Source organism: Orbicella franksi, chromosome 14, assembly GCF_964199315.1.
Source record: "Orbicella franksi chromosome 14, jaOrbFran1.1, whole genome shotgun sequence".
Taxonomy (NCBI): domain Eukaryota; kingdom Metazoa; phylum Cnidaria; class Anthozoa; order Scleractinia; family Merulinidae; genus Orbicella; species Orbicella franksi.
Window position 1 is genome coordinate 15,118,220 of NC_138158.1, and position 25,862 is coordinate 15,144,081.

The following is a 25,862-nucleotide window of genomic DNA, read 5'->3' on the forward strand; positions in this document are numbered from 1 at the left end:
TTTCAGTTTCAGTTGATTTGCAATTTCCGCTCGGAGCATATTGACTAGAATCAACAAACGAAACGAAAGGACATAAAGAGACCCAAGTCTCCTGAGATTAACACAAACCAATTGTAAGTACGTACAAATTACTACAATGTTTAACGGCGTTGGCAAATTTTAATAAATTGTTGGTAGAACACCGCGGGTTTAACCAATGCGAGAGCGATGAGGACTGTGTTAGACGGAACAAACCCAGTGGATATAACTTGATATAATCCTTACCGTGCACATTTTTTACTTTCAATTCCAGCTGATTTGAGATTTGCATTGGAAACAAAACGAGGGAACTTCAAATACTCTAATGAGTCCTGAAATGTAACACGACCAATTTGTAAGTACATACAAGTCATTTAGTTTGGTGTCTCTGGCAGAAGAACAGAAAATTTTAAATCTTATAACATTTAGGAAATGATTTACCTGTCGAGAGAGAATTAGTTTAGTCAATTGTAGTCCGAGTTTCCAGTAGTAGGTAGTTATCTCTGCTCTAGTGGAAGTGGATTCGCAATGTTTGATTTGATTTCCATGATCCGTAGCACATTAAAGAAAGCTTCCATGATTATCATTTGCTGAACAAAGACTCCATTATACTTTTCTCCATACCTTTGTTATGGCTAAAGGAATTTGTTTCAATGTTGACATCTTTCCTTTGGTGATAGTTATCGTATGTCATCTAAACGGCATCTTCAATTTCTGTCTTGCTCATTTTAGAGAAATATCTGATTTGATCACTGCTGCATGTATACCGATGCAAAGCACTGTGAAACAATTCATAGTTGTTTATATACTAGCTTTTTCTGATGAGGGCAACACCGGGAAATGAACTTGCAACATTCTCTCACGTTATACAAACAGACTTATTCCAACTCAAGCCAAATATAGTTGCTTAATTGTAAAGAAGCATTACACAGTTAACAATTAAAAGCAGGGAAACGAAATTTTAGATGTCTAGTTGACCCTTGCGTTTTCCCAGTCTTCCCTGCTTATACAAAGTCGTTCATTATTCGGAATATACGAATTTCAGTAGCGTTTTACTAGCACATTTTATTTTTTCCGGAATAAACTGCTGTCGTGAAGAATTTGGAATGTCGAATTTAAGTAATATTTTGTGCAGAGCTTCACCATACGAAGCATTTCAAAACACAACTGTTGTCTGTGAGCAAAATTTGTACGAGGTCGATGTATTTTGAGAATGAGCAGAAACAGAATCTTTGAATTCGCACGCTTCGGCAATTTCGGTTGTATTTTAAAACAGAAAAGTTAACGGTTCCTGACCGGTCAGAAATTAGCTTCGCTGTTATCGTTTTATAAAACCAACTGTTACAAAGCTAACGAAACAAGCGAATTTGATTGCAGTTATCATTATGCTGGTTTGTGCGCCAGTGACGTGGTCATGTTTCAAAACAAGAAAATTATAAATCCTTCTTAGTTTTTACTTTCATAAAATTTAAGATCTTCAACAAGTCATGAAAAAATCCAATCTTTATTTTGGTCCCATATATTACTCAACTCTAGAATTCTGGGTTTTATTTAATCTGCAACAAGATTTTTTTTGCTTCAAAAGATAGTAACACAACTACTGTTCGGGTGTATTAGTATTACTTTACGACTAAAATTCGACCCGATTTGACCTGATTAGGCGGGTTTCTGTCGCGTTATTCAGATTGCCTGCTTTTAGTTACTGGGGCTGGGATCAGACAAGTCCAGAGATTACAATGAGCCGATTAAAAGTGCATTTTCTGCGAATTTTAAGCAAACAGGTATAAATCACAAGAATTAATTGTAGGATATGATCAGTATCTTCTGTACTTATATCAACACGGGGCAGATCAGGCCAGATCAAATTGTGTAACATTACATTTCATTTATAGCACAAGAGCTTATCATCGCGTAACGCTACGTGCGTTAAATAAGGAAACAAGTTGAATCACTCGAAGACGAATCACCTGGAATTTATTCTCGCTGACTGCTTTTAGATTTCCAGGGTATCAATATCTTTTCAACCCATGAAATAAGATAACTTACAACAGATTTAAGATTAAAGATCGCTTTTTTTTTAATACAGTGCCGTGTAAACATTCCTAAAATGCAATTCCAACCTGTGTGACAATCCGTTTTTGGACATTTTTTGATAAAGGGTCGTAAATACCTGAATTCAACCCTGACATAACAAAACTAATATCTAATGCGCCCTTTCCGAGAACAAGAAAACAGGTATAAACACAAAAATTAATATTCAGCAAAGGTCAGATCGTGCCAGATCGAGCCTAATCGAAAGTGAAAATGCGCGCCTGTTTTCTTTAGCTAGCAGTTACATTCGCATTATACTTGCATTGCACTTGTTTGGTTCAGTAGGGCATTTCTTCCTGACATGAGGCTGCTCAAAAGGCCTTTAACTACTTTCAGTTTCAGTTAAAGTGTTTCATGTATAGGTAGATACATGAAGAGAGTTTCATAATAGAACTTGTAGTCTGTGTGCAAAATTTGCACAAGGTGAATTTATTTTTAGGAACAACAGATTCGCATGCTTCGCTACTTTTTTGTTGACGTGTTCGAAAAGCGTGGGAAACTGACTTTTTCTATTGTTAGTGGTTGACCTTTTTGGTTATCCAGACATCTCGTGACCACAAATCATTCAAGTTGTAGCCAGTTATTAGCATAACGCTGTATTTGATATTTTACTTTCGGTTTCAGTTGATTTGCAGTTTCCGCTCGGAGCATTGGCTAGCATTACCAAACGAAACGAAAGGATATCAAAAGACTCAAGACTCCGCATGAGATTAAACATAGACCGATTGTAAGTACCTGCAAATTTCTACAAGGACAAATTTTAATAAATTGTTGGTAGAACACCGCGGATTTAACCAATGCGAGAGCGATGAAGAACGTGTTAAAAAGAACAAACCCAATGGATATAACTTGATATAATCCTTACCGTGCATATTTTTACTTTCACTTTCAGTTGATTTGAGATTTCATTGGAAACAAAAAATACTCTAATGAATCCTGAGATGTAACACGACCAATTTGTAAGTACATTCAAGTACAGTAGTAGGTAGTTCTCTCTGCTCCAGTGCAAGTGGATTCGCAATATTTATTTGATTTCCATGATTCGTAGCACATTGAGAAAGCTTCCATGATTATCATTTGATGAACAAAGATTCTGTTATACTTGTCTCTATACCTTTATTATGGTAGGAAGAATTTGTATCAATGTTGACATCTTTCCTTTGGTGATCGTTCTCGTATTCCATGTAAACGGCATCTTCAATTTATGTCTCCTTTGTTTGGAGCCAGGAAATATCTGATTTGGTCACTGCTGAATGTATACCAATGCTAAGCACTGTGAAACAATTCATAGTAATGTTTACAAATTATACTGCTGAGAGCTGTGAACGCCGAAGAACATTCTCCCACGTTATACAAACAAACTTATTCCAACTCAAAGCAATTTTTACACAATTCACATTGAAAAGAAGGGAAATAAATTCTCGCTCCTACAGGATGCTAAATTTAGTGAAACGAAATTTTAGATCTCTAGTTGACCCTTGTGTTTGCCCTGGCTGCTCTACTTACAAAACCGTTCATTATTCGGAATATCAGAAATTCAGTAGCGTTTCACCAGCACGTTTAATTTTTTAAGACTAAAGCTGTCTGCTGTCGTGAAGAATTTGGAATGTGGAATTTAAGTAATATTTTGTGTAGAGCTTCACCATGAGAAGCATTTCAAAACACAACTGTTGTCTGTGAGCAAACTTTGTACGGGTCGATGTATTTTAAGAATGAGCAGAAACAGAATCTTTGACATCGGCAGTTTCGGTTGTCTTAAAAAACAGAGTAAATGAACGGTTCCTGAACGAGCAGAAATTAGCTTCGCTGCTATCGTTTTATAAAATCAGCTGTTTACAGTATAGTAGGCAAACCACTAATTAGTTTTCTCTGCTCCAGTGCAAGTGGATTCGCAATGTTTGATTTGATTTCCATGATCCGTATTATATTAAAGAGAAGCTTCCTTGATTGTCATTTGCTGAACAAAGACTCCATTATACTTGTCTCCATACCTTTGCTGTGTTTGGAAATATTTGTTTCAATGTTGACATCTTTCCTTTAGTGATCGTTGTCGTACGTTATCTAAACGGCATCTTGCTCTTTTGGAGAAATATCTAATTTGATCACTGCTGCATGTATATCGATGCAAAGCACTGTGAAACAATTCATAGTTTTTACAAATTATACTGCTGAGAGCTGTGAACGCTGAAGAACATTCTCTCGCGTTATACAAACAAAGTATAGGTTAACGGTTCCTGAACGGCCAAAATTAGCTTCGCTGCTATCGTTTTATAAAACCAATTAGGCAAACCACTAATTAGTTTTCTTTGCTCCAGTGCAAGTGGATTCGCAATGTTTGATTTGATTTCCATGATCCGTATTATATTAAAGAGAAGCTTCCTTGATTGTCATTTGCTGAACAAAGACTCCATTATACTTGTCTCCATACCTTTGCTGTGTTTGGAAATATTTGTTTCAATGTTGACATCTTTCCTTTAGTGATCGTTGTCGTACGTTATCTAAACGGCATCTTGCTCTTTTGGAGAAATATCTAATTTGATCACTGCTGCATGTATATCGATGCAAAGCACTGTGAAACAATTCATAGTTTTTACAAATTATACTGCTGAGAGCTGTGAACGCTGAAGAACATTCTCTCGCGTTATACAAACAAAGTATAGGTTAACGGTTCCTGAACGGCCAAAATTAGCTTCGCTGCTATCGTTTTATAAAACCAATTAGGCAAACCACTAATTAGTTTTCTTTGCTCCAGTGCAAGTGGATTCGCAATGTTTGATTTGATTTCCATGATCCGTAGAACATTAAAGTAAACTAACGAAACAAGCGAATTTGATTGCAGTTATCATTATGCTGGTTTGCACGCCAGTGAAGTGGTTATATTTCAAACAAGAAAATTATCAATCCTTCTTAGTTTTTAGTTTCATAAAATTTATAAGATCTTCTACAAGTCATGAGAAAATCCAATCTTTGTTTTGGTGCCATATAATACTGAACTGTCAAATTCTGAGTTTTATTTTATCTGCAGCAAGATTTTTTTTTTTAAGAATAATAACAGAACTACTGTTCGGATGTGTTACTCTACGAGTAAAATTCGGCTCGATTTGACCCGATTAGACGAGTTTCTGTTGCACTATTCAGATAATTTCCATGCTTTTGTTTACGAGGGCTGCCATCACACGAGTCCAGAGATCACAATGCCCCGATTAAGAGTGCATTTTCTGCGAATAAGCAAACAGGTATAACTTTGGATATAAATCACTGATTGTAGGATATGATCAATATCTCCTGTACATATATCAACATGGGGTAGATCAGGCCAGATCAAATTGTGCAACATTACATTTCATTTATAGCACGAAAGCTTATCATCACGTAACGCTACTTGCGTTAAATAAGGAAACAAGTTGAATCACTCAAAGACGAATCACCTGGAAATTATTCTCGCTGACTGGTTTTAGATTCCCATGGTATCAATATCTTTTCAACCCATGAAATATGGTAACTTACAACAGATTTAAGATTAAAGATCGCTTTTTTTTTAATACAGTGCCGTGTAAACATTCCTAAAATGCAATTCTAACCTGTGTGACAATCTGTTTTTGGAAACCTTTTGATAAAGGGTCGTAAATACCTGAATTCAACCCTGACATGAAAAACTAATATCTAATGCCCCCTTTTCGAGAACAAGAAAACAGGTATAAACACAAAAATTAATATTCAGCAAAGGTCAGATCGGGCCAGATCGAGCCTAATCGAAAGTGAAAATGCGCGCCTGTTTTCTTTAGCTAGCAGTCACATTCGCATTATACTTGCATTGCACTTGTTTGGTTCAGTAGGGGATTTCTTCCTGAGATGAGGCTGCTCAAAAGGCCTTTAACTACTTTCAGTTTCAGTTAAATTTTTTCATGTATAGGTAGATACATGAAGAGAGTTTCATAATAGAACTTGTAGTCTGTGTGCAAAATTTGCACAAGGTGGATTTATTTTTAGGAACAGCAGATTCGCATGCTTCGCTACTTTTTTGTCATCTGAAAAAATATAATAGCCCAATAATTCAGCCCAAAACAATATAATAGACCACAGCACGAAGCTCGGGGGAATAAACCCCACAAACTCGGTAGTTATTTCCCAGAGCCTCGTGCTGTGGTCTATTGTTTTAGGCTGAATTTTAATATATCGACATTGGTCTGTTGGATTACGGTTCCTTGCACTGCACTGTAAATCAAGAATACAGGCATACATGTTCTTAGTGTAATGAGTAATCTTATGAAAGTGCAAGAGGTTATTTAAAGGTTTTCCCTACTCTTGTTATTTTCAAAATCAGCTTTGAAACTGCTCGTACAATTTGAGAGCATTTACAAAGATCCCACGCCCTCTAAACCCTTCGTTATACTTTCAACCCCCTCAAAAATATTATGTTTGTGAGATGTTATGATTTGACAAGAGATTGTTTTGACGTGTTCGAAAAGCGTGGGAAACTGACTTTTTCTATTGTTAGTGGTTGACCTTTTTGGTTATCCAGACATCTCGTGACCACAAATCATTCAAGTTGTAGCCAGTTATTAGCATAACGCTGTATTTGATATTTTACTTTCGGTTTCAGTTGATTTGCAGTTTCCAGCCGGAGCATTGGCTAGCATTACCAGACGAAACGAAAGGATATCAAAAGACTCAAGACTCCGCATGAGATTAAACATAGACCGATCGTAAGTACCTGCAAATTTCTTCAAGGACAAATTTTAATAAATGGTTGGTAAAACTCCGCGGATTTAACCAATGCGAGTGCGATGAAGAACATGTTAAAAAGAACAAACCCAATGGATATAACTTGATAAAATCCTTACCGTGGACATCTTTTCTTTCACTTCCAGTTGGACCCAGTTGATTTGAGATTTGCATTGGAAACAAAACGAGGGAACTTCAAATACTCTCATGAGTCCTGAGATGTAACACGACCAATTTGTAAGTATATACAAGTCTTATATCATTTTCGAACTTGTTAAATCAATTGTAATCCGAATTTACAGTAGCAAGGAAACCACTAATTACTTTTCTCTGCTCCAGCGCAAGTGGATTCGCAATTAGGTTTGAACTGATTTCCATGATCCATGACATGAAAGAAAGCTTCCATGATTATCATTTGCTGAACAAAGACTCCATTATACTTGTCTCGATACCTTTGTTAAGGTTGGAAGAATTTGCTTCAATGTTGACATCTTTCCTTTGGCGATCGTTCTCGTATTTCATGTAAACGGCATCTTCAAATCTGATTTGATCACTGCTGCATGTATACCAATGTAAAGCATTGTGACACAATTCATTGTTGCTTACAAATTATACTGCTGAGAGCAACGCCGGAAATTAACAACATTCTCTTACGTTATACAAATAGACTTATTCCAACTCAAGCTTTTTGCTTAATTGCCACATTACATAATTCTCAATGAAAAGAAGAGAAATAAATTCTCGTTTTCACTGGGTCCTCAATTTAGTGAAACGAAAGTTGACCCTTGTGTTTTCTTAGTCTGCTTTGTCTACAAAGTCGTTCATTATTCGGAATATCAGAATTTCAGTAGCGTTTCACCAGCACATTCTATTTTTTTTAGAATTAACACCCTGTCTACCGTCGTGAAGAATTTGGAATGTCGAATTTCAGTAATATTTTGTGTAGAACTTCACCATGAGAAGAATCTCAAAACACAACTGTTGTTTTAATAAATTGTTGTTAGAACTCCGGCGGATTTAACCAATGCGAGAGGGATGAACAACGTGTTAGACGGAACAAACCCAACGAATATAACTTAATATAATCCTTACCGGACACATTTTGACTTTCAATTTCAGTTGATTTGAGATTTGCATTGGAAACAAAACGAGGGAACTTCAAATACTCTTATGAGTCCTGAGATGTAACACGACCAATTTGTAAGTACATAAGGGTCAGTTTTGTGTCTCTGATAGCAGAACAGAAGATTTCAAGTCTTATATCATTTTCCAAGTTGATTTACCTGTCCATAAGCTTAGCTTACAGTATTAGGCAATAAACCACTAATTAGTTCTCTCTGCTCCCGAGGAAGTGGATTCGCAATGTTTGATTTGATTTCCATGATCCTTAGCACATTAAAGAAAGCTTCCATGATTGTCATTTGCCGAACAAAGACTCCATTATACTTGTCTCCACACCTTTGTTACGGCTGGAAGAATTTCTTTCAATGTTGATATCTTTCCTTTGGTGATCGTTTTCGTATTTCATCTAAACGGCATCTTCAATTTCTGTCTTGCTCTTTTAGAGAAATATCTGATTTGATCACTGCTGCATGTATACCAATGTAAAGCATTGTGACACAATTCATCGTTGTTTACAAATTATACTGCTGAGAGCAACGCCGGAAATTAACAACATTCTCTCACGTTATACAAACAGACTTATTCCAACTCAAAGCAATTTTTTCTTTTTGCTTAATTGTAAAGAAGCACTACACAAGTCACAATGAAAAGAAGAGAAATAAATTCTCGTTTTTGCGGGCTGCTAAATTTAGAGAAACGAAATTTTACATGCCTAGTTGACCCTTGTGTTTTCCCAGTCTGCTCTGCTTACAAAGTCGTTCATTATTCGGAATATCAGAATTTCAGTAGGGTTTCATCAGCACATTTATTTTTGATTTTTTTAGAATAAACCTGTATGCTGTCGTGAAGAATTTGGAATGTCGAATTCAAGTAATATTTTGTGTAGAGCTTCACCATGAGAAGCATTTCGAAACACAACTGTTGACCACTGTTCTCTGTGAGCAAACTTTGTACAAGGTCAATGTATTTTGAGAATGAGCAGGAACAGAATCTTTGAATTCGTATGTTTCGGCAATTTCGGTTGTCTTTCAAAACAGAGAAAAAAACGGTTCCTGACCGGTCAGAAATTAGCTTCGCTGTTATCGTTTTATGAAACCAACTGTTACAAAGCTAACGAAACAAGCGAATTTCATGGCAGTTATCATTATGCTGGTTTGCACGCCAGAGACGTGGTCATATTTTAAAACAAGAAAATTATCAATCCTTCTTAGTTTTTAATTTCATAAAATGTAAGATGTTTTACAAGTTCTGAGAAAATATAATCTTTCTTTTGGTCCCATATATTACTAAACCGTGAAATTCTGAGTTTTATTTTATCTGCAACAAGACACTTTTTAAGAATAATAACACAACTACTGTTCGGATGTATTACTCTAAGAGTAAAATTCGGCCCGATTTGACCCGATTAGACGAGTTTCGGTCCCGCGATTCACATTCCACGGGCTGGCATCAGACAAGTCGAAAGATCACAATGCGCCGATTAAGACGAGTTTCTGTTGCGCTATGCAGATTCCATGCTTTTATTTGCGAGGGTTGGCATAAGACAAGTCCAGAGATCACAATGAGCCGATTAAGAGTGCATTTCCTGCGGATAAGCAAACAGCTATATCTTTGGGTATGAATCACAAGAATTAATTGTACGATATGATCTATGTATCTCCTGTACATATATGAACTTGTGGCAGATCAGGCCAGATCAAATTCATGACATGTATAACATTACACGCGTCACGCTACTTGCGTTAAATAACGAAGCAAGTTGAATCACTCGAAGACGAATCACCTACAGTTCATTCTCGCTGACTTGTTTTAGATTCCTTTGGTATCAATATCATTTCAACCCATGAAATAAGGTAACTAACGACAAACTTAAGATTAAAGTTCGCTTTATTTTAATACAGAGCCGGGTAAACATACTTGAAAAGGAACTCTAACCTGTATGACAATCTGTTCTTGGAAACATTTTGATAAAGGCTCGTAAATACTTGAATTCAACCCTGACATGAGAAGAAATGGGGGATCATAATGAGCCGATAAAAACTAACATCTAATGCGCACTTTCCGTGAACAAGAAAACAGGTATAAATCACAAAATTAGTATTGAGCAAAGGTCAGATTGGGCTAGATCGAGCCTAATCGAAAGTGAAAATGGGCTCCTGTTTTCTTTAGTTAGCATTGCACGCGGGTTACACTTTTTTGGTGCAGCAGTGGATTTGTTCGCACTCTAAAATAAGTGACACGAGGTTGCCCGAACGGCCTTTGACTACGTTCAGTTTCAGTGGAATGTCAAGTTTAACAAGTTTTTTTCATGTATATGTACATAAGGAGTGTTTCTTAACAGAACTGTAGTTTGTGTGCAAAATTTACACAAGGTGGATATACTTTTTGGAAAAGCAGATTAGCATGCTTCGTTAATTTCAGTCGCCTAGCAAAAGATAATTGGATAATGGTTCCTAGCACTGCAATGCAAATCTAAGGAATACGGGCGTACATGTTCTTAGTGAAATGAGAAAGCGCGTGAAAGCGCAAGCAGTTGCTAATTTTTTTTCCTACTCGTGTTATTTGCAAAATTCTTTGATTGAAACTGCTCGTACAATTTGAGAGAATTTTCGAATATCACTCGCTTTGTAAACCCTTCATTGCACTCTCAAACTCCCTCAAAAATACTTTTCTTGTTGCTCATTTTTTAAACTCCAAATTCTGCATAATTTAATCACTACCTTACCCTACTTATTGTCACCTAGTGTGGCACTTCTGCAGAGCTAGCGATGCACGTAAACTTGAACGACTACAAGAAAGGGGGTTGAGGGCCGTTTACAAGGACAAGCATGCTAGCTATACTCAGCTACTGGAGAGAGCCAAGTTGCCAACTCTAGCGAACAGGCGTTTACAAGACATCTGTATTAACGAGCATATTTCTGCATACAACCTGAGACAATCAGATTTTTCTACTCCTAGATACAACACTGTTACTTATGGGAAGCACTCTTTGCGTTATGTAGGACCCAAATTATGGGGAAAACTGTCTATGGCTGACAGATCAGCCAAGACACTGCAGGCTTTTACAAACTATATTCGCAAAAGGGATATAACTCGCTTAATGGACACCGGCGGTAAGGGCTGCATCCTATGCTGCACATAATGCCCTTCAAGTCATTTACTTTTTTTTATTGTATTAATATTAGTATAAGTATAGTTTTTTAGCAGTGTCCCATAATTAGTGTGGTGTTTTTATTCCCAGGCTATAAGGTTTTTTGACACTTTAATAAAGTTCTCACTCACTCACTCACTCACTCACTCACTCACTCACTCACTCACGATATCCAGTGTAGGGTTATGCTGATGTAAACAAAGATGAAATTTTCTTCTTTTAATTGCCTGGGCGATATTTGGTTTGGTTGCCTGCTGTTCATGGCCAAGTTAGGAATATTACACTGTATATATCAGTGCTATAGAATGCGAGGGGTACGGGGCAAGGGGAATAGAGGGACGGAAAAACCAGCAAAAGGCATCTACTGATATTGACTTAGTCGAAACACCATTTATTGCCCACCTTTTATTTTGAAACACGACCCAGTACTACTTAAGGTTATAAATAAATTGCCATACATTTTCAATAAAACACCACCAATAAAATACAGTCAAACCTGTATTAAGCGGACACCATATTAAGCACCCTCTATTAAACGGACAGCTGTGCAAGTCCCATTTTTCTTTTCCCACATTTACTGTAAAAAATACCTGTATTCAACCGACACCTCTATTAAGCGGACGCGGACACCTTAAACCTGACTTTTATGGTCATTCCTGTTCTTACAAACGTGTATCAAACGGACACTGCCAAAAGAATGCATGGTTGTTTTTTGTCCACGTTTTCGGATATCGGTCATTTAAATTTGCCAACAAACTAGGCTGTCACAGAAATGCAATATTTTGTTATTCGGTTTTGTTTTTACAGAGCTTTTGTTTTTGTTTGATTTTGTAAACCTTTCATATGATTCAATCGATATAGATACTGTTACTGCATATTAAATCGCTTCACCTCATGTACTTGTCATTGTTTACGCAAATACGGTATTTCAGAGTGATCGATCGCTCACGAGAATGTTATTTGTCCCTTTCAAGGTCTTTTAATACTGACCAATATTGATATGACCCTTTTAAGACGAATTCTGAGGGAACCTGTTATCAGCGGACACTAGCAAGGGTCCTGAGGGTGTCCGCTTAATACAGCTTTGACTGTAGTCACGTAAGACTTTGTTAATAAACCATCACAAACTTTTTTTTTTTTGATTTCAAGTTTAATAGGTGTATAGCAGATAGCTGAGAGCTGACACAAGTCAACCAAATACGTCACAATAGTACACGTACATAAAAATGATCAGACAAAGTGGTGACGATTGCGGCCAAGCACTTGCTTACAAGAGTCACATAAATTCTAAAGAAGACATTAAATACTACAACCAACAACTTAGCATTGCCAAAGAACTGGGGGACAGAGCAAGAGAGGGATGTGCTTATGGCAATCTTGGAAATGCTTACAACAGTCTGAGTGACTTCAAACAAGCTGTAAAGTACCACAACCAACATCTTAGAATTGCCAAAGAACTGGGGGACAGGGCAGGAGAGGGACGTGCTTATGGCAATCTTGGCAATGCTTACCAGAGTCTGGGTGATTTTAAACAAGCCGTAAAGTACCACAACCAACATCTTAGCATTGCCAAAGAACTGGGGGACAGGGCAGGAGAGGGAGGTACTTACGGCAATCTTGGCATTGCTTACAACAGTCTGGGGGATTTTAATCAAGCCGTAAAGTACCACAACCAACGTCTTAGCATTGCCAAAGAACTGGGGGACAGGGCAGGAGAGGGACGTGCTTACTGCAATCTTGGCATTGCTTACAACAGTCTGGGGGATTTTAAACAAGCCGTAAAGTACCACAACCAAGATCTTAGCATTGCCAAAGAACTGGGGGACAGGGCAGGAGAGGGACGTGCTTACGGCAATCTTGGCATTGCTTACAACAGTCTGGGGGATTTTAAACAAGCCGTAAAGTACCACAACCAACATCTTAGCATTGCCAAAGAACTGGGGGACAGGGCAGGAGAGGGACGTGCTTACGGCAATCTTGGCATTGCTTACAACAGTCTGGGTGATTTTAAACAAGCCGTAAAGTACCACAACCAACATCTTAGCATTGCCAAAGAACTGGGGGACAGGGCAGCAGAGGGAGGTACTTATGGCAATCTTGGCAATGCTTACCACAGTCTGGGTGATTTTAAACAAGCCGTAAAGTACCACAACCAACATCTTAGCATTGCCGAAGAACTGGGGGACAGGGCAGGAGAGGGAGGTGCTTATGGCAATCTTGGCATTGCTTACCGGAGTCTCGGTGATTTTAAACAAGCCGTAAAGTACCACAACCAACATCTTAGCATTGCCAAAGAAGTGGGGGACAAGGCAGGAGAGGAACGTGCTTATGGCAATCTTGGCAATGCTTACCACAGTCTGGGTGATTTTAAACAAGCCGAAAAGTACCACAACCAAGATCTTAGCATTGCCAAAGAACTGGGGGACAGGGCAGGAGAGGGAGGTGCTTATAATAATCTTGGCAATGCTTACCAGAGTCTGGGTGATTTTAAACAAGCCGTAAAGTACCACAACCAAGGTCTTAGCATTGCCAAAGAACTGAGGGACAGGGCAGGAGAGGGACATGCTTATGGCAATCTTGGCAATGCTTACCAGTGTCTGGGTGATTTTAAACAAGCCGTAAAGTACCACAACCAGCATCTTAGCATTGCCAAAGAACTGGGGGACAGGGCAGGAGAGGGACGTGCTTACGGCAATCTTGGCAATGCTTACCAGTGTCTGGGTGATTTTAAACAAGCCGTAAAGTACCACAACCAACATCTTAGCATTGCCAAAGAACTGGGGGACAGGGCAGCAGAGGGAGGTACTTATGGCAATCTTGGCAATGCTTACCACAGTCTGGGTGATTTTAAACAAGCCGTAAAGTACCACAACCAACATCTTAGCATTGCCGAAGAACTGGGGGAGAGGGCTGAAGAAGCTCGTTCATGCTTTTGGTTAGGACGCGATTTTGAATTGTCAGGAAATTTGCCGAAAGCTCTTGGTCATTACCGATCCAGTGTAAAATTGATCAATGACACGAGGGCTCTCCTTCAGTCCGAAGATGATTGGAAAATATCTTATCGTAATTGGTGCGCAGACGCTTACACTGCGCTTTGGAGAACTTTGCTAAGGCTTCAAAAGACTGCTGAGGCTTTGTGTGTTGTCGAGCAAGGACGAGCACAAGCCTTAGAGGATCTTATAAAGGAACAGTATGGCTCTCAATTGCCAACGATTGGCTCACCTGAAGATAACGTAACGATCGCAAGCATGTCAAGTGGTATATTCATGCAAACACTGGTGTTAGCACTAGAAAGTAACAAAATCCATTTCTGGCTTCTTAACAAAGAAAGGGAGCCTCAGTATGAGAGGAAAGAAATAGAAGGTGAAGATGCTGTTACCTTCTTAGAGTGTGTGAGAAAAGATGTTTTTAAAGAGCACAAAATTGATGGAAGAGTTGCCTGTGAAAATCGTTCTCTGGATGAGCAAACAAACAAAATTTCTCCCAGCAGAGAATTCACCGAGGAAAGAGAAAAAACATTAGCCTGCAACAACAATTCATTGCGCCTCTTTCATAATTGTATCATTGCCCCCATTGCAGACTTACTTGAAGGCGACGAATTGATCATTGTCCCCGACGGTCCATTATGTTTGGCTCCGTATGCTGCATTTTTAGATGATAAATTCAAGTATCTAAGTGAATCTATCCAGATACGAATTCTTCCCTCGTTGACGACTCTAAAACTGATCGGGAACTTTCCTCAAGACTACCACAGGAGCAGTGGAGTATTGCTCGTGGGAGATCCATGTGTTGAAGAAATTCGAAACGACCAAGGCGAAGCCATTTTATCGCCCTTGCCATATGCCAGAGAAGAAGTAAAGACGATAGGAGAAATGCTCGGTGTCGTACCTCTCACTGGAAATAAAGCAACTAAAGAGGAGGTGCTGAAAAGAATCGGTTCAGTTGCCTTGGTACACATTGCAGCGCATGGCAATATGGAAACTGGTGAAATTGCTCTGGCTCCGAATCCCGCACGGATATCCAAGATCCCTGAAGAGAAAGATTTTGTGTTGAAAATCGTGGATGTGCGAGCGGCGAAGCTGCGTGGAAGGCTAGTTGTGCTAAGTTGCTGTCACAGTGCACAAGGTAAGGTTACGCCTGAGGGTGTGGTCGGTATTGCAAGGTGTTTCCTGGGTGCTGGTGCTCGCTCGGTTCTCGTGTCACTCTGGGCAATTGAGGACGAGGCAACAATGGAGTTTATGAAAAGTTTCTACAGGCATTTGAGTCTTGGATGTAGCACAAGTGTAGCTGTTCACCGGGCTAGGAGGTGTCTAAGAGAGTCAGAGAAGTTTGGTGCGGTAAAACACTGGGCTCCGTTTGTTCTCATCGGCGATGACGTGACCATAGAATTTGAAGAAAGCCAGTGAAAACATCGTGAGTAAACCTTTTCCTAATCTTTAGGACGCAACATTTATTTTTAGTTTATAAAAGTGCTAATACAAACGTTGTTGATTATTATTCTGAACAGCGTCCTTCATGGAAATGCAAAGTGAGCAGCTCGCGAATGCTTGTGCCATTACCTAAGTGCGTGGAGTTCTTTGATCATTAGAGATTTTGCCTTTTTTCACGCCAAAAGAGAAATTTTATGAAAAAAATAGTACGGGTCCAACACAACAATTAAAAGCACGCCCTCAAGTGATGCGTGTTTCCGTTGTAGGAATTCAGACGATCTTTACAACTGCTCTCAGTGTTACGTGCATAGGCGACATCGTTCGACCATCTTTCGACATGTAAACGGCTGAAAGATCGTTTAACTGTATAACTGGCAATTTTTCCGGTTTTTAGCAGAACAAATAACCAATATCCTCAACCTGACCTCAAATGAATGAAGGAGATTGTGGACTTGTCAGGTTTCTCCATTTACGGGATAATTGAAACGATTTTAGTGTTGTCGGTCGGCTGTCAATGGTGACTTTCGGTAGAATTGGGCCGCTACCGCTCAGTAAGTATTCGAAAGATGTAAACATTCAAAACAGTCAATTTATCTCTCACAGAATGTTTTCTTGATACCCCTAGCCTTAGTTTGATGTCAAATAAATCCATCGTTTATAGCTAAAAGTCGAGTTCCATCGTAAAGAAACCAGTTGTGGTTACATTTTTTACGTAGGCCAGGTTACATAGCATGTCGGGAAATGGCATGTTGAAAGACGGTCGCTATGCCAGTAACAGTGAAAGCGGGTGTGAAAAGAAACCAAAACTGTCTCGACGAAGTCACGCGTAATCTGCCATCTGCGCGCGCAACCTGAACATGAAACATGAAGTCTATTTCTCTACAGATGTACTTAAAGCAATATTGTGCGTAAAGCAATCCGTGTTGCTATCGAATTATAGAAACACTCGTGGAAGTTTGAGAGAACTGGAAAGAGCTGTGGAAACATTAGCCTGTCGGCTTTTGTTCCCACAACATTTCTCGTTCTCCGACTTCTTTAACTCGATAGAAACACGGTGCTGTTTCACAGAATTCTTGGTCACCATTTATATTTTGTCAATAAAAGGTAGTTTTCTCATTTGTCTTTCTGTTTCAGATGCTGAATGATCAAGAAAAGAGAAAGCTCCTTGGTAATTAGTTACCTTATAACATGAAATTTTCGCGCCACGTTAATTTCGCGAATTTCGCGATTTCAAAATTTCGCGAAATTAAAGGGACGGGAACAATAAGTGTCCCGAACATAACATGACGCGAAAGTTAAGTGACTCAAATTATGTTACTGTTGACATATAGTCCAGCAGTTGCGCGTTTGTTAATTTTGACGTTATCGTACCTTTGATATCGATTAAGTCGGTTTACTAAATTGGAGGACATGTTTAAGTAACATTGTTAAGGAAATCAATGAGGGGTTACTCGAAAACGCGAAGTTAAAGTGATTCAAAATACACAATTTTCGCAAAATCGCGGAATTTAGGTGTCGCGAAATATGCGCACCCCAAAAACGCTAATTAAACGTGTCGCGAAAATTTCATGTAATAAGGTAAGGTTTTTTCTGTATCCTTTTTTCCAATGTGTGTATGATATGATGCTACAAACCAACCAAAAGCTAATCTTATGCTGCATCGTTATATGTTTCCAAACAGAGAACAGTTGCTGTAAGAGCAAAGCTCGAGGGAAAAAGTCATGTAAGCTGAAGTTGATCCGTTCTCTTCCAAGGAAAGAGCTGTTAAATCCAGAGGTCTTCTCTGCCTGAGAGTGGACAATGAGACTTATTCAAGTACTTTTATTGTATTTCTGCTTTTGTTGCAAATCATTGCCAAAGCAAGTTCCAGATTTGGACAAGTTTTAAGTAAATCAATTTTACTTGTTGTGTAGATGTAAAATACAAAGAAAATAGCAAATAGTTATTAGTCGCTTTGAAATTGAAAGGTAACCCAAAATGGGATAATTTTAATTCTCGCGGGACGTGATGAGAAAGCTTAAGTTAGATTTACTTGCCATTTCCATTTTCTAGAATGAAATTATAATTTAGAGTCAGGTGAATAGTGTTTTGTTATACCTTCCAACTAAGTTACGTTTTCCGATTGGAGGAGAACGTTTCACGTCCCATGGGTCAAAACTCACTAACTCCCTAGGGCGAACAAAACTCATTGACTCCCTAGGGAAACAACAATTTGAACTTTCGACTCGCACGTGATCAGGTCGTGCACCTTGAAACGGCCACAAATTTGTGTGCCAGTCGGCCTGATGTCAAATCAGGCAACGTTTCTCACTAGAGAAGGCATTCATTATTCAAGAAAAGGGATTTTTAATTCGGCAAAAACATATTAGATTAACAAAGGGGACTATTTGAACATTTTGTGTCTTCAAGCTTTTAATTTGGCGCCAAAAATAGGTCGCCTGCGTTCGGCCATTCGTCAGGTAGGAAGATAATTGTGTCATTTACAACAACATATGCTGTTCCTCGTCAAATCAAATCTTGAATTCTCGAGTTAAGCATTAGAAGAAGCCAAAGCAACTTAAGTATTGTCTTTATTTTTGTAGGCTGCGAAGAAAAAGACTGTTATCGTGTCGTTTCGCTAGGACAGCTCGGTTTGACGGCCGCTCATACTGCAATCACAGCCACCGTAGGCGTCAAGCAAATCATTTTTTCGCAGTTTTTTTTCTATTTTTCATTCGGGAGGTGTAACAAAACACTTAATGACTGGCCCCTCAGGAAACAGTAAATTTTTTTCCCTTCGACCCCCAACATCGAGGGTCTCGGGGAAACAAAACTCCCTGTTTCCATTGGGCTGGTCATTAAGAGCTTATTGTCAGTCGATTGTGTTATAAGTCAGGTCCTTTGAAAGTGATTGGTCATTACAGCCGTGCAATGCAATGGCAAATCTACTAGGGCTAAGTTATATAGTAATGTCGCTTTTAGTTAAAGATTTAGTTTACTTCTTTTTTTAATTTCTAGCGTCTTAAGTCTAAACACAGGTCTTTATGTTTAAGAAAACATCGAGATGTGTTTTTGAGAATTTCGTTACTATTATTGCTATTAATATTGCAAATATTGTTACAGAATTAGAATTTAATTCAGAATTATAATTTGATTTATGTCCTGTAGAAGCGCCTCGTACGGAAGTGATTATTTCTTGTCAATTTATGTTTGCTGATATTGTGTGTGATTATTGTAATAAATCTGCATATGGAGGTTTTTAGATGACAATGGACCCTGTATTGTATTGCAATGGTTATTAATTATGTCATATTAAAACCGTTTGTATTGTCCCAGACATCACTAACGTTTTATATCTATATGTCGTATTGTTCTCGCGTTTTGGTTCGTTCTTACGCATGATCTATTGGAGGACAGACGTATAGATGAAGTGCTTAAATGTTTTCGTTTCTTTATTTTATAAAACAAATCGATTCCACGTTGCCATGCGTCTGTTCAATAATAGATCACAGATGACGTCAAAGTGTGGTAAGAACATCAGTGACACACTCACCTTATGGTTCGTGTGCCGCTTTTTTGTTGTAGCCTTTACCACATTTTGATGTCATCTGTGATGTATTTTACTGAACAGACGCACAGTAATTTAGAATCTATCGGTTAAATTGATTAAAATGCCGAAGAAGTGAACCACTACTGTAATTCAATGACTGGGGCACTATCCAAGGTGTGCATTCATTGTAATACTTTTTTCATGAGGCCTTCGATTTAAAATGATCAGTAACCTTTGAAAGTCAACCAGTGGAAACTTAAATCATCGGAAATTCAATCTATCCATCTATAAATCTATCAATCAATCATGCAATCACTCACTATAATCTATATATCACAATGATCTATATAGTTTGAATTAGAGATGAAAATGTATTTTTATTTGTACCTTTTAAATGTTTGAAATCCAAGCTGGCAGACCCAAGATGGAGGACACTTTGAAATCTGTGACGTCATTTTGAATTTCTGTGACGTCGTGATCGACATGTATTATATTAAAGTAAACATTTTTTTAAACGCTCTACACCCCACAAAAGTTTTATTGCTATTGAGTGAATACTCTTTTGTGGTACATAGGGCGCCACCCTCCCCGTTCCAGTTCCCCCCCCCCCGCCCTGCCATGCAGGCTCACAAACAAAACAAAGAAGGAAAACAAGTTTTAGAAAAAGATTCGATTCCTAGAACAGAAATTTAGGTGAGTTAATAAACTGTAGAATCCGAAAATAACAATATATTTTGCTATTTTTGTTTTGATAGACACGCCCAAGCCTAAAAACGCAAAAATGACCGTACTTGCTAAACTGAATTACCAGTCTTTGTGTTACCGCGGACATCAAAACTGACTAGGCATTATCAGTCAGGAGATGATGGGCTAACAAAGGGTGTGAGGCTTTTTCGATATTTGTATTGGTTGCTTAGAAAATCTCTTTCAAAGTTGGACAATAGAAAATTTTCTGACTGCTGTTACTCAATGGGACGTCACAGGAAAAATATTTCGATTTTCGCAAAAGTCTCACACTCTTTGGTGCGCTAATATCTGACGAACATTTTGGTCAAGTTTCGTGGAAATCCGATAGATCTACATACCCTATTAATTCATTTGAATAGAGGTAATTCACGCAAAAATAAACCTTAAGTTTTCGGCCTCGAAAGAAATTCACAGTTTTCGCACCTCACTGAAACGGTTGTTTACGTGGCCATGCCGCCAACCAATGAAACACAGCTTTGAACTCCCAGGCGGGCTACAGTAACGCTCCCCGGGAATGAATGTGCAATGTTTATATTTACAGTATATCTTTATATCTTACATCGTCTGCCATGAAACATTCAGCGTCTAAGCCGAATCAGCAGATAAATGGTAAAGAAGGAAAAGAGAAAAAAAGGAATGCTAGCGGAGTAGCCTTGAACACGCCTACTCGGCGAGCCGAGTCGAGTGCGGATATTTACACATTTACGAAAAAAGACTAAACGCGCAATTCATCGGCCTGTCTGTTTTAGTAGAATATGGAAAAACACTCTATAAAGAAGGGGAAAGGAGCGTTTGGAGAAGCTACCTTGTCAGATGTCAGCTGATTAAATTCGTCGGTAATTCCGCGGCAGTCAACTTTTGTGCCAGAAGAAGCTAGAGCAGGGCATCGACGAAACATTCGCTTGCGATTTGCCCTTGCGTTTAAATGTGGGAATGCGAAGCGTCTAGTCTATCACTTAAGACAAGAAAACAATCAACAAAAGCCAAGATTTCTCTGCGAGAAATTGCAAGAAGTAAACAAAAAAAGCGAAATTCGACTCCGCGGATGAGATCAGTTGCCGCTAAAATTGTTACTGCTCCACTCAAAGGTTGACACATTTTAATTGGCTTATCACGGTTTGCGGTCATTGACTCGTTTTAAGAATTTACGTTTTTGTGGATAACTCGTTCGCGTTTTAAGTTTTTGAAATAACTTTTTTTGGAAAATTCAGATAAAGTAAACGTCTTGAATTTGGTGTAAAAAAAAAATTTTGGACAAAATAAGCCCTTGAAGGTCTACAGTAACCTTAAGTAATGACCTGTAATGGGTCTGGGGCTCGCGTCTGTTAGATATAAGGGGACGCGTAAAGGTCTCAGTAACAAAAGGAGTGCCGAACGAGGTCCGTAACTGGCTTAGTAAACGAACCAAACAATGACCACATCCTTAAACACAACAACAACAGTTATGTTACGTCAGTTGTCAGTACCAATCAAAGAAAAGCAAGAGACTAAAGTCCCTGGAAGCTACGACGGAGCAAAGAGAAACCAAACTTTGGAATTGAGGTCAATTAGGGTTTTCAATAAGTTTGGTAGATAATTGGAACTTGACTATCGTTGGCGAAGAAAAGAAAGCCGCTCACTACATTTTATTGCCTTGTTTCAATAATGCCTGTGCTTACAACTAAGCTCGAGGTCTTCATTTCAGTTAACAAGTTTAATTACAACACGCTTGGACGTTCAAGCCCGTTAAAAAAGTAACAACAGAACTTAGGAAACAATTATTAATGAGTTTTTCTCTTGTCAGAATACGCTATTGGTGCCCATGCCCTCCTCGGTTTAACTCTCCTTGGATAGACTTCTTGAATATTCAGCTTCGGTTTCATCTGAAAAGCAGCGGTATTCCCTCATGGCTTCGCAATTTTTTTTCTTCCTTTGAACACTTAAACTTCGCTGAAAAGGAGAAAATACATAATTTAGATTAAGTTTTTGCCAACCGGAGTGATGTACAATAAAGTTTCAATAATCATTTATCGTTGAAATTAGCGTTAAGTTTCTGGAAATCAATAGTTTAAACCCAGGAGGAAGCTATAGCGCGGTTTTCACTTTATCATCGAAAGTAACACGCCATTTCCGAGATGTCCTTTTTCTCTGCGTCAAAACGAGTCTTGGTGCGAAACCATTCATATGAAAATGCTTTTTATCGATAAGTTCATTTTCATGCAAATCAAACTCATTTTCATAAGAAAAGTTTTGCACGAGGACTCGTTTTGAAACAGAGGCGAAAGGCAACTCAGAATTGACCTATTCGGGCTTGCTTTGGTTTTGTATTACCACGTTAAGTGGTTGGCTGAGGAAAACTCGCGCCACTCTGTCATCCAATCGAAGTAAAACCAGAACCAATCGCTACTCCCCTGCACACTTATTTTCCCGTGCTTTACGTCGGCTGCAAGTATTTGCTTGAGTTTTTGATTGGTTTACTGGATTATCTGCCTCTTGTGTGATTGGCCAGAGTGATTACCTTGGTTTTTGTTTTACGACGCTCAATTGAAAAGTGCCCCATTGACAAAGACATTAATCTTATACGTGAGTTTTTCATATGGGGTTTGGGTCTCCCATTCCGCCATATTGTATTTAATGACGCCACAAATGCTACATCACAAAAGAGCTCTCCGTCATTTTCATCAAAATAACAAGATCGTATCGGCTTACAAGAAAAACATATTGGATCTTGCAACACTGTTCTTTTAGCATATTAATGACATCAATGTCAATAATTGCTTGGCATATTTTTATGTGGACCACGGTGGTTTAATTTGGAGAAAATTTAAGAAGTTCTTGCTGAATGTGTTCTTAAACACTGCAAAAATCTTTCTACTCTTTAAAAACTCTTTTTACCTATGATAATAGATGTAAATATTAATACAACCCCCTTCCGAAATGAAGATTCATAATATTTACAGCATAGTCTGTAAATATTATCTTTTACTCCCACCTCACTGCTACCATAGAAGTGCACCAATATCGCGGACACATTAATTTTTCCACATATTATCCCAAACACTGGGTTCTAAAGGACACTGGAGGACATTGTTTAGTTAAAATTGAAGTAACTTTCTGGTTGTCACCTTAACTCCTATGATCTATGAGCTTGTTATTATGTACAGTTTCAAATTTCGAATTTTTCGACGTCAAGTGAAAATGATCTATAACATACTAGCAATTACAAGAAAGACATGATCACGAAGAATGTGAAAGTAAACGTAATATATTGGCCCTTTTTACACGAAAATTATCGATTAAAGACTTGTTTATAAGGAATCGCCTTGTCCCTGTCACTGGCGGTACCCTCCTTTTTGATCCAAACCAAATGGGAGAATGTTTAAAGCATTTCTTTATGAATCATTATAGCGAGCTGCCCACGTACACGAGTAACAAAACACAACGTTTGTTTGGGGGCAAGTTAAGCAGAAGAAGATCTCTTATGTGCGTTGAGTTATATTACGTATACGTTTTTTAAGCACCCTGAGTTGTTAAGTGTGTTAAAACGTTAAAATCATGAAAATTTAAAAAACCCTATTTACGAGCATTAACCGAGCATTTTAGTGACTTTTGGGGGAGGGAAGACCGAGCATTTTAGCTGCAAAAATGGAGCAGTAAGGTGGAGCATTTTAGTGGGGAAATATAAGCATAATGTACAAAAAGCCTAATACCGACATGGCTACCGTAATGTCATGTAAAAATACTCCATAGCGATAAGACAGTAGCCAGTGATGAAAGCTGCTGATTGTGACAGCGAGTGTTTATTTTCACTTTTACATTGCTAATAGAAGGCATGCTGAGGCTTATTATTATTGTTATTATTATTATTATTATTATTATTATTACTATTATTATTATTCACAAAAAGCACAAGTTCAGTTTGCCATCAACTTCACTAGTTCTTTTTATTTTTTTAGTTATTTATTTCAATTTAGTGGCCAGTGATTACACAAAAACTAGATGAAATACTATACAATCCAAAAAAGTCCCATATTGATGGTCAGCAAAAGAGATGTTAATCCCCATGCAAGGCAGACCACCTGATAAAATAAGCATGTTTAACAGCTAAATCAAACATTTCTAGAAGTTAAGTAGTCCCTTACTGACTTTTTAAAACTAGAAATACTTGAAGCCTGACGAACTTAGACTTTTCATAGCCCTCTATTTTCTCGTATCTCTATTCGATCGCTGAACGCGCGAACAGAAAAGCCAGAGAATTGGACGCCAGCGAAACACGGAGGACTGTACTGGGTAGGGGCTTCGCTCACACGCCCCACGCCCGAACCCCCGCGTGCTTCGCGCTCGCTTCTCTCGCTTTTTCTTTCGCGTGCGTAAAAAGAGAGGCTGTGAACAGTCTAGACAAACTGACAGTGGCAACACATTCCACATATGAACACAATCCTATTAAATAAGTCCTAGCATAATTCTTCGTCACTCCTACACCTCAAGGGGTATCCCACAAAACGAGAATAAAATTTGATAGAGGTTATGTCTATATTAAAAAACCCGTTGATGACTGTATATATATAAAAAAATACATCAAACAAAAACTTCTGTCCCCTACAGATAACAAGTGTAGTTGTAGTGGTGAAGTGATTTCACTCCATCACTCCTTCGCTCCTTCGCTCCTTCGCTCCTTCGCTCCTTCACTCCTTCGCTCCTTCGCTCCTTCACTCCGTCACTCCGTCACTCCTTCACTCCGTCACTCCGTCACTCCGTCACTCCGTCACTCCGTCACTCCGTCACTCCGTCACTCCGTCACTCCGTCACTCCGTCACTCCGTCACTCCTTCACTCCGCCACTCCGTCACTCCTTCACTCCTTCACTCCGTCACTCCGTCACTCCTTCCCTTCTTCCCTCCTTCCCTCCTTCACTCCTTCACTCCTTCACTCCCTCACTCCCTCACTCTCTCACTCTCTCACTCCCTCACTCCCTCACTCCCTCACTCCCTCACTCCCTCACTCTCTCACTCCCTCACTCCCTCACTCCCTCACTCCCTCACTCCCTCACTCCTTCACTCCCTCACTCCTTCACTCCTTCACTCCTTCACTCCTTCACTCCTTCACTCCTTCACTCCTTCACTCCTTCACTCCTTCACTCCTTCACTCCTTCACTCCTTCACTCCTTCACTCCTTCACTCCTTCACTCCTTCACTCCTTCACTCCTTCACTCCTTCACTCCTTCACTCCTTCACTCCTTCACTCCTTCACTCCTTCACTCCTTCACTCCTTCACTCCTTCACTCCTTCACTCCTTCACTCCTTCACTCCTTCACTCCTTCACTCCTTCACTCCTTCACTCCTTCACTCCTTCACTCCTTCACTCCTTCACTCCTTCACTCCTTCACTCCTTCACTCCTTCACTCCTTCACTCCTTCACTCCTTCACTCCTTCACTCCTTCACTCCTTCACTCCTTCACTCCTTCACTCCTTCACTCCTTCACTCCTTCACTCCTTCACTCCTTCACTCCTTTACATAAAGAAAGCCCGGGAGGGGGAACTCCCATATGAAAAGACAAGGGATGCTCGTCGGAAAATTTGAATTTAACTTCCAAGGGACGTTGCTTGAGCTTCATTAGACCCCTAAAACATACCACTTGAAACGAATAGGTTCTATTACTAGCCACTGTTCAAGAAAGGATCCCGCGCGCACTTGTAGACCCTACTCACGTCCTCGAGACATCAGCGGAAATCAAGCCTGAAAACAGAAGTTAAATGAGAGCGTTTCTTTTATTATTTCCTCGAGTGCACCCTAAAGGATACTTTGACAGCTAAAAATGATGACGTTTCGTCATCAACACCCTAAGTGAGACCAGAATCCTTGATTTCTAACCGAGACGACGAACATCCCCGACCTTTTCATATAGGAGTGCTCCCCGGGTTTCGAACATCAACCGTCTACAGAGGACATATTTAGGTCCGCACTTAACATTCCCATCAGGAATTGTCTGAAAAAGTGAGACACTTTGTTTTTTCGTAAGTACACAATTCATTTTCAATTTCAACTATGGTTACGCTTTAGGATTTAAAATC

The 25,862-nt window shown here is 39.0% G+C and overlaps 1 protein-coding gene across 10 annotated transcripts in view; it reads left to right on the forward strand.

Annotated features, from left to right (window-relative positions):
• LOC145467328 (uncharacterized) overlaps positions 1 to 25,862 on the forward strand; it is a 201,691-nt gene that overhangs the window by 137,416 nt on the left and 38,413 nt on the right. For 8 of the 10 annotated variants that reach the window (XR_014042046.1, XR_014042040.1, XR_014042042.1 and 5 more), the window contains exons 9-12: positions 7 to 113; positions 293 to 373; positions 6,981 to 7,071; positions 7,954 to 8,034. Coding sequence is in view for 2 of the 10 variants with exons in the window: in XM_081450877.1 (XP_081307003.1) it covers positions 12,334 to 15,513 (3,180 nt within the window). In the remaining 8 variants the exon portion in view is untranslated. Of the gene's footprint in view, positions 1 to 6; positions 114 to 292; positions 374 to 6,980; positions 7,072 to 7,953; positions 8,035 to 12,256; positions 15,521 to 16,671; positions 16,706 to 17,218; positions 19,167 to 25,862 lie in introns of those variants that run through there. The other 2 variants (XM_081450877.1, XM_081450878.1) reach the window with 2 other exon arrangements.